We start from the raw sequence: 12,470 nt of genomic DNA, 5'->3' as shown, positions 1-12,470 counted from the left end.
TTTCTGGAGGCTGAGATACCGGATTTTACCACGTGGTCTTTGAGTGAGGGGACGGAAAATAGCCGCTATACACGTAGGATCATCTTATCTCCGATATCTATCGGGCAATCTCTCTATACGGATATGTTGCCGGAATATCCTGGTGGCGAGTCGTTTCATGCCGACTCAGCATTTTTCTTGTGAATTTCTGTGATACTAAACTTCGGTAAGAAGCTGTTCCTTATCAACTGAATTCCGTTATACGTTGACAACCAGTCTCTTTCTTTCCACTTTGAAAAAAATCTCATAGAGATGAGCTATTGGAATGACGATAAACAACTGTATATCTATCAAACATGTAAAAGAATCTAGCGACACGCAGAACTGTTTTCAAGACACAGTGGAATACGTAAGGTTCTTTCACTGTTTCGAGGAGCGCTCTTTACACAATTCCAACGAAAATATACTCCGCAACCGATAAGACATCTTTAAGTAGCCGGCGGGAGTGGCCGGTTCTAGGCGCTACAGTCTGGAACTGCGCGACCGCTACGGTCGCAGGTTCGAATCCTGCCTCGGGCATGGATGTGTATGCTGTCCTTAGGTTAGTTAGGTTTAAGTAGTTCTAAGTTCAAGGGGACTGATGATCACAGCAGTTAAATCCCACAGTGCCCAGAGCCATTTGAACCATTTTTCAACATCTTTAAGTAATCTGGAACGGAGAAATCGTGTCAAATACACGCGCTGGAAATGGTGGTATTAATACTAATTACCATTCAGACGGCGTTTAAATAATTTTGCTGTGGCCTATAACCATGAGTCTTATTAATTTATAGCTAGATGACGAATGAGTATCTTATTTGTACACTACGGTTCTTGCAGCTGTTATCGAGCGGTAACTCAGAGCCTCAAAATTAGTCTGAAGAAAATATGATGTTTGTAAATTTCCTTCTTGGTCCTCTACCACAGAACTGTTCAAGTATTTATTAATGAGTCACTTATGACAGAACACTGAGTGCAATGAATGCTATGGTTTCAGGAAGCGGTTGATACTCGTTGTAAAACGTTTTTCCATTATGTATAATTGGCTTATACCTACGGCTTTAAAACGTCTGTAAATCTTTATTGTATGCTTACGAGTAAGTTCAGGTGAATATTTTGAAGCTGTGTATCGCAAATGTTTTTGGTCCTGACGCCCTCGATATATCAAAATTTCACCATGATGCCCTAAGCCAAAATATATCTGTCTAAAGCAGACGAAGTGTGCAGTTGATGCGATTGGGTTTGTTTGAAATGTAATGATAAATGAAACAAGTGATTTTCATTCAGAAGCAAGTGATATAACAGATATATGAATAACGTAATATATGGGAAAAATGTACTACTTTCTAACCACTCACCTTCTCAAATCATACACTGCTAGCCTCATTTACTGCTGGACTCAGCCTTTACTCTGCACACCATCTGGTAAAAAGCATATGAACAACCATATGAATTATAGAACTGATCACTAGATGTCGCAAGAGATGGACCTGCCAGTATAAAGAGAAACCGAGAATATGGTTGTGTTACTAGAGAAGTAGTGGCAGCAGATCTGGTGGAACGGGAGAGCTCGGTGACTTCGAAAATGGGCTGTTCATTCGATATCAGCTGATAACAAATCCATCAGAGACATCTCAACCCATCACAGCTGCGCTGGTCAACTGTTGGTGGTGTGACTGTGAAGTGGAAACGCAGAGGAACAACCAGAGCTAAACCAAGACCAGGAGACCTTATGTATTGACGGCCAAGGAACCATGTGAGCGGCCGGCCAAAGTGGCCGAGCGGTTCTAGGCGCTTCAGTCTGGAACCGCGCGACCGCGACCGCTACGCTCGCAGGTTCGAATCCTGCCTCGGGCATGGATGTGTGTGGTGTCCTTAGGTTACTTAGGTTTAAGTAGTTCTAAGTTCTAGGGGACTGATGACCTCAGATGTAAAGTCCCATAGTGCTCAGAGCCATTTGAACCATTTTGAACCATGTGAGCGGCTGTTAGTAAACAAGCCGCTCACATGGTTGCAGATGACATGATGTTCGCTAAGTAAAAAGACGGCAACAGAAAAAAGAGCACAGAAAATATATCACAAACAGCGCCAATAATTGCTTAAAACATGCTGTAGTATACAATAAATAAGGTAGTATGAAAGGGTTCAATATAAAACTACATTTCAAAAGACGATTTGTAAAAATGTAATAATGTTTAACTGTGTTTGTACAACCATACCATTTTCTGCATGTTTTAGATAAAAAATAACAGTGATGATGGTGATATTTGTCGCCGAAACTGGTTTGGGATAATAAGGAAAAAAACGAATAACAAGGTGTTTTGCATCAAGGCGGACTCAGTTTGTGATATTACTGTTTTTCTATGCAAGCACGGATCAAATGGAAGAGTTCCAAGATAATATTGTTGGTCGAGGAACCGTCGAGCATTGCGGAGCGTGTTGGTAAAAAATCGCGTAAAATCAATGCAAAGATACGCTTGTGGGTTCCTAAGGGCTACCACTAGCTAGAACAACGATTGTGCGTAGGGAGTTAGAGTGGGGTACGGCGGTAGAGCAACTCTTCATAAGCGACACATTTCTGTCGTGAACGCTAAGCGACGTCTGAGGTGGTGTGAGAGTGACGTCACTGGATAGTGGATGACTGGAAACTAGTGATTTGGAGTGATGAAACACGCTGTACCCTGCGACAATCTGATGAAATGGTTTCGGTTTCTCTAGTGCTTGGACAACGTTGCTTCCCATCATGTGTAACGCCAAAAGAATAAAGTATGGAGCAGGTGGTACTACAGTAAGGGGTTGTTTTTCATCGTTAGGGTGTAGTCCCGTTATTGCGATTAAGGAAACGCTGAGTGTGGAAGAATATGAACACACTTCACAGCATTCTGTACGAAGTAGAATAGGGAGAGACCATCCTTATATCAGCATGACAATGTAAACCTGTCATAAATCAGCATCTATCAAGCATTGTTTTGCGAACAGTAACATATTTGAAATGTAAAACAATAAACTGGTAGCCAAGATCGCAGGAATTGTTTTTATTCCATGATTACCAGTTTCGGTGAAACTAAAGCCGCTATCATCGGATCTTAGGACACATACAGGTTACAACATCAAGGCAAACAATGGTGATATTAATAGTTGCCTATAACACGCAGGCCTTACAAGATTCTCATAAGTAGCACGTAGGCGTCCAAGACAGATGACACTTAACATTTATAATGTGCAAGAGAGATGACACTTAACATGTATAATGTCATATCTTTTGGACGCCTATGTGCTACTTATAACAATTTTGTAAGGCCTGCGTGTTTTAGGCCTCTATTAATATCACCATTGTTTGCCTTGATGTTGTAACCTGTATGTATTCTAAGATCCGATGATGGCGGCTTTAGTTTCGCCGAAATCGGTAATCATGGAATAAAAAGAATTCCTGCGAGATTGACTACCAATTTATTGTTTTACAACCATCTAGATCGCTCCCGCATGAGCACAGTGTGCTCCCTAGAAAACACTTGAAATGGGCTGGCCTGTCCAGAGTCCAGACCTGAACCAAATGGAACCCCTTTACTACGATTTGGAACATCGATTTCGCTCCAGATACCGGCGTTCAGCATCACTTGTTTCTCTGGTTTCGGCTCTTAAGGAAGAAGGAGCTGCCATTTCTCCAGAGAAATTCAGACACCTTACTGAAGGTGTCCCCAGCAGATTTCAAGTATTCATAAAGACGAAGGGTGGACAACGACATATTAATGGCCACTAATATGTTGCCGGATACTTCTGATCAAATAGTGTATTTCACTGACCGCCCTAAACCTGGCTTTACACAGTTAGGACGCTGCAAATGCAATTAATATTCGAGCGGATATCCCAGACTTTGACTTCAAATTTCTGTCGTAAAATTACTCAATCGGATTGTCACCCTCTAAAGAATTAAAGGCCGTGAGTGGGGCGTGAATCCATGTGAATTCATCGATAATATTAAGTTGACAGCTGAGCCAAACTATAGTCTTGGGAGCCGCGGCCCAAGTTCCTAAAGTTAGTTCCCTCCTTCCCTCTCCCCCCCCCCCCCCCCCACCCCCAATTTTCACCGCTCGAGCATGCTCATCGTATTCTCAGCTCAACGAAACGCTCCATCATGTAGCCGAGACCGACTTTATGATTGCTGTTTGGTCAGCCTCGTAGCATGTGCTGCGCCTTTAAGAACTCTGTTGAAATTTTGACTCTATCCTTTTATGCGCACCGTTGTGGATGCCATAAATCACGAATGATGCGTCATGTCCTTGCCCAAAACTACTTGCTGACTTCTCCTCCTTTTAGTTCTATACATTCAGATAATTGCCTTTAGAACATCATCTTTCAATATGGTAAAGGCGATAACTGATTCTCATACCCTAAACTCAGAATGATTTTCTAAACAGTGTTTCATTATTTTAACACAGCGAATGGCTTTTCTTTACTGAACAATTTTATAAAAATTTTCACCTTTCCTTCCCATTTAAATTTTTCTTATTTAATTATTTAGGTCAGCAGAGACACCTCATCCTCGGAATCATTAGATCGGACGCCACAGCCCAGCTACGCCCTTGCTGTCACTACTGGACAATTTCTTTAATTTTAGAGCGTTTATTTTCCTCACATCCTCTGCGACATGAAGCAGTTTTCAGCAGTACAGGAGCCTTCTCAGCGGCCTGCACCATTGTTCTGCAACAGTGTGAGAAAAGTCGAACGGTTAGTAACATGAATGTTTCTGCCCTGTTCAGCAAAATCTTAAGAAGACCGTGAAATGCAGCAAGAGCATGGAGCAACGAAAACAGGGCGCGAGCTATCCCATCAAAGAACATATGACATCTGACAATCATTGGCGCACATAACACTGGCGCCATTTCGATTACGTCTTTCTGCGGACACATGACATAAATTCTCACAAGCATGCAGGTTTAATGGACAAAGAGATCTTCTACTCAGCAGTTATATTTGGGGTAATTTTATTTCGTAGACCGGTCACCGTTTATCGCTTTTCGCCTGAAGCGGTTTGTGCTAGAGGAAAATGAATTTTATAAATTTTGTAAATGCAAGAAAATAGGAATACGGCAAATTATACATGCTCGTACAAAGTAGCCATGCGAAGTGCTTTCTGTTTTCGCATGTATAGAAAACGTTCGATATTTTGTGTCTATCAGCATGAAGTCTTGAAACAGTCGTGTATATGCACATGTTGCAAAAGCAAGATATTTTTAGAAGAATTTCCTGGCCATATTAGGCAGATTTCATGCAATAGTTACAATGTTCCAAATAGTTTTTACTTTTTTGTTGGAATAATTTATTATTTCTTGAAAAAGCACGTATTGCTGAAACGATGGTTCAAATGTCGATAGCTTTTCTGTAATTCCTCTAAATTGCTTTCGGCGAGTGCCGTGTGGGTTCCTCAGAAAGGGCACAATTGATTTCCTTCCCTGTTGTTGGGGTCTTCACTCCGAAGACTGGTTTCACGCAGCTCCTAGGGTACTGTGCAAGCCTTTTCATCTACGAGCGATTATTGCGTGGTACATCCATTCGAACCTGAATATTGTATTCATCTCTTGGTCTCTACAATTTTTGCCACTCACTCTTCCACAGAATAATAAATTAACGATTGCTTACTGCAAGGTACATCCATTCGAACCTGAATACTCTATTCATCTCTTGGTCTCTACAATTTTTGCCACTCACTCTTCCACAGAATAATAAATTAACGATTGCCTGATGTCTTAGAATGTGTCCTATCAAACTATCTGTTTTTCTAGTCAAGTTTAGTCCCAAGTTTTTTTCCTCCTCACTTCTATTCGGTAGCGCCTATCTCATTCGTCGCAAGATTTGCCCATCTAATCTTCAGCATTCTTCTATAACACCACGTTTCAAAAGTTTCTATTTTCCTCTTGTCTGAATGGCTTATCGTCCTCGTCTCACTGCCATAAAAGACTACTCACCAGACAAATACGTTCATAAAATACTTCCTGACACATTTATATTTGATGTTCAAAAATTTCCCTTCTTCAGAAACACTTTTACTGTCAGTCTATAATTTATATCCTCTGTACTTCGAACATCGTCAGCTATTTTACTGCCCAAGCAGCAAAATACATATACCACTTTTAGTGTATCATTTCGTAATATAAATCCCTCGGCATCGCTTGATTTGCAAGGGGCGTTCAAAACGAAACGAGCTGGAGTCTGGAATGCGCAAACCAGTGACAGGAGGGTAATATCGTGGCGTGTGTAGCGAGGTGTGGTTCTGAACAGAGCGTGGAAGTTCACAGCTCATCGCTAGAGGGTACGCGTGCACGTCACATGACTATACAGAGCTAGCAGCAGCATGCATCAATCGTCCAACGCTGCCAGGGAAGGTTATACTGACGTTCGTTTTTGACCAGGATGGCCCCCATCTGATTCACTTCCTGCAGCACGGGACAACAGTGAATGCCCAGTTTTACTTGCAAACCTCGACCACCCTTCGCAAAGCGATCAAATCAAAACGAACAGGTAATCTCACCCGTAGGGTCATTCTGCTCCAAGACAATGCAAAGCCTTATACGGCCAACACAGTTGCGGCACTCCATCAGAAATTCAAATGGGAGGTTCTCGGCCACCCTCCACACAGTCCGGAGCTCTCTCCCTGTGACTACGCCATTTTTGGTCCCCTTAAAAAGGCTCTGAGGGGCAAACGATTCACCTCTGACGACGACGTCCAGCTGTACGTGCGGAACTTGTTAACATCGCAGCCCTGGGAATTTTATGAGACAGCCATTCACCACCTTGTGTCACAGTGGCACAAGTGTCTCAACAGCCAGGGTCAATACTTCTAACATACAGGTACAGGTTTCTGAAATTATGCCTCCTGCTCGTTTCTTTTTGAACGCCCCTTGTAATTTGGTTACATTCCATTACCATGGTTTCGATTTCTTTCAACACTGTCCATAACGATCAGCTGCTCTTCCAAGTCCTTTGCCGTTCTGACAGAATTACAATGTCATCGGCAAATCTCAAAGTTTTTATTTCTTCTCACTCAGCTTTAATTACTTCTCCATTTTTTGCCCTTTACTGCGTGCTCATTGTACACATTGAATTACACTGGGCATAGGCTACGACCCGGTCTGCTTCCCTTTCGACAGTTGCAACTGCCATGTGGTTTCTGTACAAGTTGGAACGTTTCCCTTAATGTATTTTACCGCTGCTGTCTCCAGAATTTCAAAGAATGAATTCCAGGGAGCATTGTCAAAACCTTCCTCTAAGTTCAGAAATGGTATAAACGTAAGTTTACCTTTCCCTAACCTATCTCCTCAGGGAAGTCATAGGTCAATACTGCCTCGCGTGTTCACATATTTAACCCAAACTGAGCTTCTCCAAACTCGGCTTCTACCAGTTTATCCATTCTTCTGTAAATAATTATTGACAGTACACTGTAACCATGACATATTAAACTTATAGTTCGGTAAAATTCACACCTGTCAGCACCTGCTGTCTTCGGAATTTTTACGTTCTTCTTGCTGAGGGAATGACGTCCACTCCAGGTACCTTGTTTCGGCTTAGGTTTTCCAGGGCTCTGTCAAATTATTTGTCGCACTGTCATATATTTCCCGTCTCATCTTCATCTACTTCCCTTTCGTAATAGTGCCTTCAAGCTCATTTCCCTTGTATAGATCCTCGGTATGCTCTCCACCTTCCAGCTTTTCCTGCTATGTATAGTGCTGGTTTTCCATGTTTATTTATTGTATTTAGTTACACGTCAAATTCCAAATTGAGGAGCAAACCTCTAAGGTCATGGAACGTGTCAGTACATGAAATTACAACTAAAAGTAATAACATATAAAAATAAAATGTTTTTGAACGCGAAAAAAGTCAATCCATAAGTTTAAGTACACGCAACCAACAATACATCAAGAATGAGCTTAATTTTTCAAGAAACTCCTCCACAGAATAGAACGAGTGACACACGAGGAAACTTTTCAGTTCCGATTTGATAGCGCGCGGATTACTGCTAAGATTTTTGAATTCTAGTGGTAGGTTATTGAAAATGGATGCAGCAGTATATCGCATATCTTTCTGCACAAGAGTTAAGAAAGTCCGATCCAGATGCAGGTTTGATTTCTGCCGAGTATTAACTGAGGGAAAGCTGCTTATTCTTGGGAATAAGCTAAAACTATTAACAAGAAATGACAGTAAGATATATATGTATTGAGAGGCCAATTTCAAAATACCCAGACTCGTGAACAGGGGTCGACAAGAGGTTCGTGAACTCACACCACTTATTGCCCAAACCATCCGTTGCTGAGCCAAAAATATCCTCTGAGAATAGGAAGAGTTACCCCAAAATATAATACTATACGACATAAGCGAATGAAAATAAGCAAAGTAGACTAATTTTTGTGTCGAACGATGACTCACTTCTGATACCGATCGAATAATAAAAATAGCAGCATTAAATCTTTGAACAAGATCGTGAACGTGGGTTTTCCAAGGTAGTTTACTATCTATCTGAACACCTAGAAATTTGAACTGTTTTTGTTTCACTAATCATATGCCCATTCCGTGAAATTAAAACGTTGGTTTTGTTGAATTAAGTGTTAGAAACTGTAAAAACTGAGTCTTACTCTGATTTAGCGTTAATATATTCTCTACAAGCCATGACCCTGTGTCATGAACTGCACTGTTTGAAACCAAGCGAATGTTGCACCCAACGACCTTTACTACTAAGTTAGTGTTATCATTTGTTTAAACCACCCAGTACCTCACAGAGAAAATAGAATATAGCATTTTCAGTTGTTAAAACGACTTCTAAGGCCTTGATAACAAATTATGTGATATAAAGTGATCAGCTAACCTCACATACAGGGTGCGATTCAAAAGTTTCAACACTTAGAACTAGAAATTTATTGGATATTTAAGTACAGCGGACTAAAATTCTTCAAAATATGATCCTTCAGCATCAACACAGCGCTGCCAGAGCGTCTTCCACTGTTCATAGCCCTTCTGGAAGGCCTCGGTCTTCATGCTGTCAAGGGATTTCGTCGAAGCCTGCTGGATGGCGTCGATGGAGTCGAATCGCTTCCCTTTTAGGCCTGTCTTGATTCGGGGGAAGTGGAAAAAGTCACTTGGAGCGAAGTCGTGGCTGTAGGGTGGCTGCGGAATTGTTGTCACGTTGAACTTGACCAAAACTTCGGTAGCGGTGCGCGACGTGTGAGCGGGTGCGTGGTCGTGATTGAGAATCCTATCACCGTTGATCACTGGGTGGACGCGGCGAAGTCGATCTCTCAAGCGGCGGAGCACTCCAGCGTAAAAGTCACCTGTGACAGGCTGTCCATGAGCAACAAACTCCTTGTGAATCACTCCTTTACCATAAAAAAACAATGAGCATGCACTTCACACACGGCCTGCTCATGCGAGCTTTCTTGGACTTCGGCAAGGAAGCAGTGTGCCATTCTGAGCTCTGACGCTTCGACTCAGGATCGTACTTGTAGACCCAGGTCTCAACACCAGCAACCACTTTCTCCAGAAGGTTCGGATCAACATTCAACCGTTGGAGCATTTTCTGGCAAACAGTCATGTGCCGCGTCTTCCGATCCACCGACAAAACTTTTGGCACCAGTTTGGCACACACTTTTTGCATCACCAAATTCTCCGTCACAATCCTCCACACCGTACTCTGACTGAGTCCCAGTTCATCGGCAATTAATCTAGTACTGTACTAAGACGACAGTCGTTGTTTAAAAGTTCCCACACTCTCTTCACATTCTGATCCGTTCGGCTTGATGTTGGCCTCTCAGAGTTGTCGTCCTCTTCAATATACCTGCAGCCATCTTCGAAACGTTTGTTCAACATGAAAACCATTGCACAGGACATTGCTTCTTCGTAAATGGTTTCTTGAATCATATCGAGAGTCTCCATGGCTGTTTTGTTCAGTCGCACGCAAAACGTAAGCACATAACGTTGCTCCATTTTCGCCTCTCCCACTTTTCGACCGAGGTCAGTGACATGCACTCACGCTGCAAGTGATACGCACTCTTCAGGGTTCGGAGGTAACTGCCGCAGCGTCAGTTCGTTCCCTGGGACCCCCACTACTTCCCCCATCTGGCGGAACCGGTCCGGGCGCGCTCTCCTGCTCAGAAATGAATCAGTCTTGAAACTTCTGAATCACACCTTGTATACAGTCCTTTCAATAACTTTAGCAAACACTAATGGCATAGAAATAGGTCTAAAATTGTCTACATTATACCTCTCTCCCTTTTTAAAAAGCGGCTTTACTACTGAGTACTTTAATCGTTCAGGAAACTGACCATTCCTAAACGAAAAATTACAAATATGGCTAAGTACAGGGCTAACATGTGAAGCACAGTACTTTAATCACTGAAGACTATTGACTTTCGTGGATATGATGGAGTGCCTAGCACAATAAGTTTAGAACAGGTGCTAAACTTATTCTGCTAGGCACTCCATCATATCCATGAGAGTCCTTAGTCTTCAATGATTAAATTATTGACTCAGTCTCCCACATGCCTGTATCACAGAGGAGTATTTCAGACATCAATCTCGGAAAGGCATTAGCCAAGAGAGTTATATGATTCGCTGTAGAAACTAAATTTTTATTTAATTCATCAGCAATGCTCAGAAAATGATTGTTAAATACTGTACATATATCTGATTTACCAGTAACAGAAATATTTTTACTACAGACTGACTTTATATCGACGACCTTGTACTGCTGACCAGATGCTTCCTTCACAACTGACCATATGGTTTTAATTTTATCCTGTGAATTAGCTATTCTATTTGCGTACCACATACTCTTTGCCTTCCTAATAACATTTTTAAGCGCCTTACAGTACTGATTGTGGTGGCTACTGTAACTTGATTATGACTACTTGTAACATTTTGATATAATTCCCGCTTTTTTCTACATGATATCCTTATCCGACTAGTCAGCCACCCAGGCTGTCTTTTACCGCTAGTACCCCATTTGGAACGTTATAATGGAAAGCAACTCTCAAAGAGCATGAAATATGTATTAACGAAAGCTTTATATTTGTCATTTACGTTATCGACACTACGAACATCCTGCCACTCTTGTTCTTTGACGAGGTTTAAAAAACTCTATATTGCTGTTGGATTAACCTTTCTACATAATTTGTAATTATACGTGACATTTGTTTGAGTACAAAAGCCTTTTAGTGTTAATATTTGTGCATAATGATCAGAAAGGCCTTTCACCCTTTAACTAACAGAATGCCAGTCTAGTAAAGAAGAATAAGTAAAAATATTGTCTATGCCTGTGCTACTGTTCCCCTGCACCCTAATTGGAAAAAAACACAGCCTTCATCAGATTATATGAATTTAGGACATCTGCCAACATCCTTTTCCTTGCACAGTCGTATACGAAATTAATATTGAAGCCATCACATGTAACTAATTTCTGGTACTTCCTATAAAGTGAATCAAGAACCCTCTGTAGCTTGAGCAGAATTGCTCTGAAGTCAGACTTGGCTCTGAGCACTATGGGACTTAACATCTATGGTCATCAGTCCCCTAGAAGTTAGAACTACTTAAACCTAACTAACCTAAGGACATCACACACATCCATGCCCGAGGCAGGATTCGAACCTGCGACCGTAGCAGTCGCGCGGCTCCGGACTGAGCGCCTTGAACCGCTACACCACCGCGGCCGGCAAGTCAGACTTAGGGGACCTATAAACAACAACAATTAGAAGTTTAGTTTCACTAAATTCAACTGCCCCAGTACAACATTCAAATATCTGTTCAGTTCAGTGATTTGATACGTCTATGGATTTAAATGGAATACTGTTTTTTACGTACATGGACACTCCTCCACCCCGCAAGGACTCCTTGGAAAACAGGCAGCTAACCTGTATCCTGGTAAAGGAAGCCTCTGAATTGTCAAATTATTTAAATGGTGCTTCGATGTACCAGTAATTTCAGAGTCAACATCTATAAGGAGTTTACTAACTTTATCTCTAAAACCTCTTATATTTTGATGAAATATGCTAAATCCTTCTCTACTTGGAATCATGACGTCCTCTGAAGGTGAGCTCGTAGAGGGACTTCCTTTAAGCAGGTATACCTATCTGCTGACTTCAATCTAAAAATGTTGCAGCTCTAACACTGACTATTACAGGACTTTTTCCAAGAGTAATCCCACCACCACCCACAACACTGTCACCTATAAGCTTTGCCAGCCTCCCCAGCCCATACCTATTGAGGTGCAGGCCATGCCTAGTGAAACCCGATATACTGATAGACGTTAGTTATAGATGTGAGTTCCCAATGTTTGTATAGATGCTACTCTTTTCTCCAAAAGTCTCTTTAATTTCCGTATAGGCGGTATCAATCTTTCCGCCAGTTATATCTAATCATATAGCCTTGCATTTGTCCTCTAGCCATTCCTGCTCAGCCATTTTGCACTT

The 12,470-nt window shown here is 41.7% G+C and overlaps 1 protein-coding gene across 1 annotated transcript in view; it reads right to left on the bottom strand.

Moving 5' to 3' along the window:
- Window positions 1–10,122, bottom strand: part of LOC126484974 (cytochrome P450 6k1-like) — a 91,881-nt gene extending 81,759 nt beyond the window's left edge. The window contains exon 1 of the mRNA XM_050108578.1: window positions 10,037–10,122. Within this exon, the coding sequence (XP_049964535.1) occupies window positions 10,037–10,122 (86 nt within the window). The remainder of the gene's footprint in view (window positions 1–10,036) is intronic.
- Between the last annotated feature and the right edge of the window lie 2,348 nt (window positions 10,123–12,470).

The sequence above is a fragment of the Schistocerca serialis genome, chromosome 6, assembly GCF_023864345.2.
Source record: "Schistocerca serialis cubense isolate TAMUIC-IGC-003099 chromosome 6, iqSchSeri2.2, whole genome shotgun sequence".
NCBI classification, from domain to species: Eukaryota; Metazoa; Arthropoda; class Insecta; order Orthoptera; family Acrididae; genus Schistocerca; species Schistocerca serialis.
The sequence above is the reverse complement of the archived record's forward strand: the minus strand, read 5'-3'. Positions and strand labels throughout refer to the sequence as shown.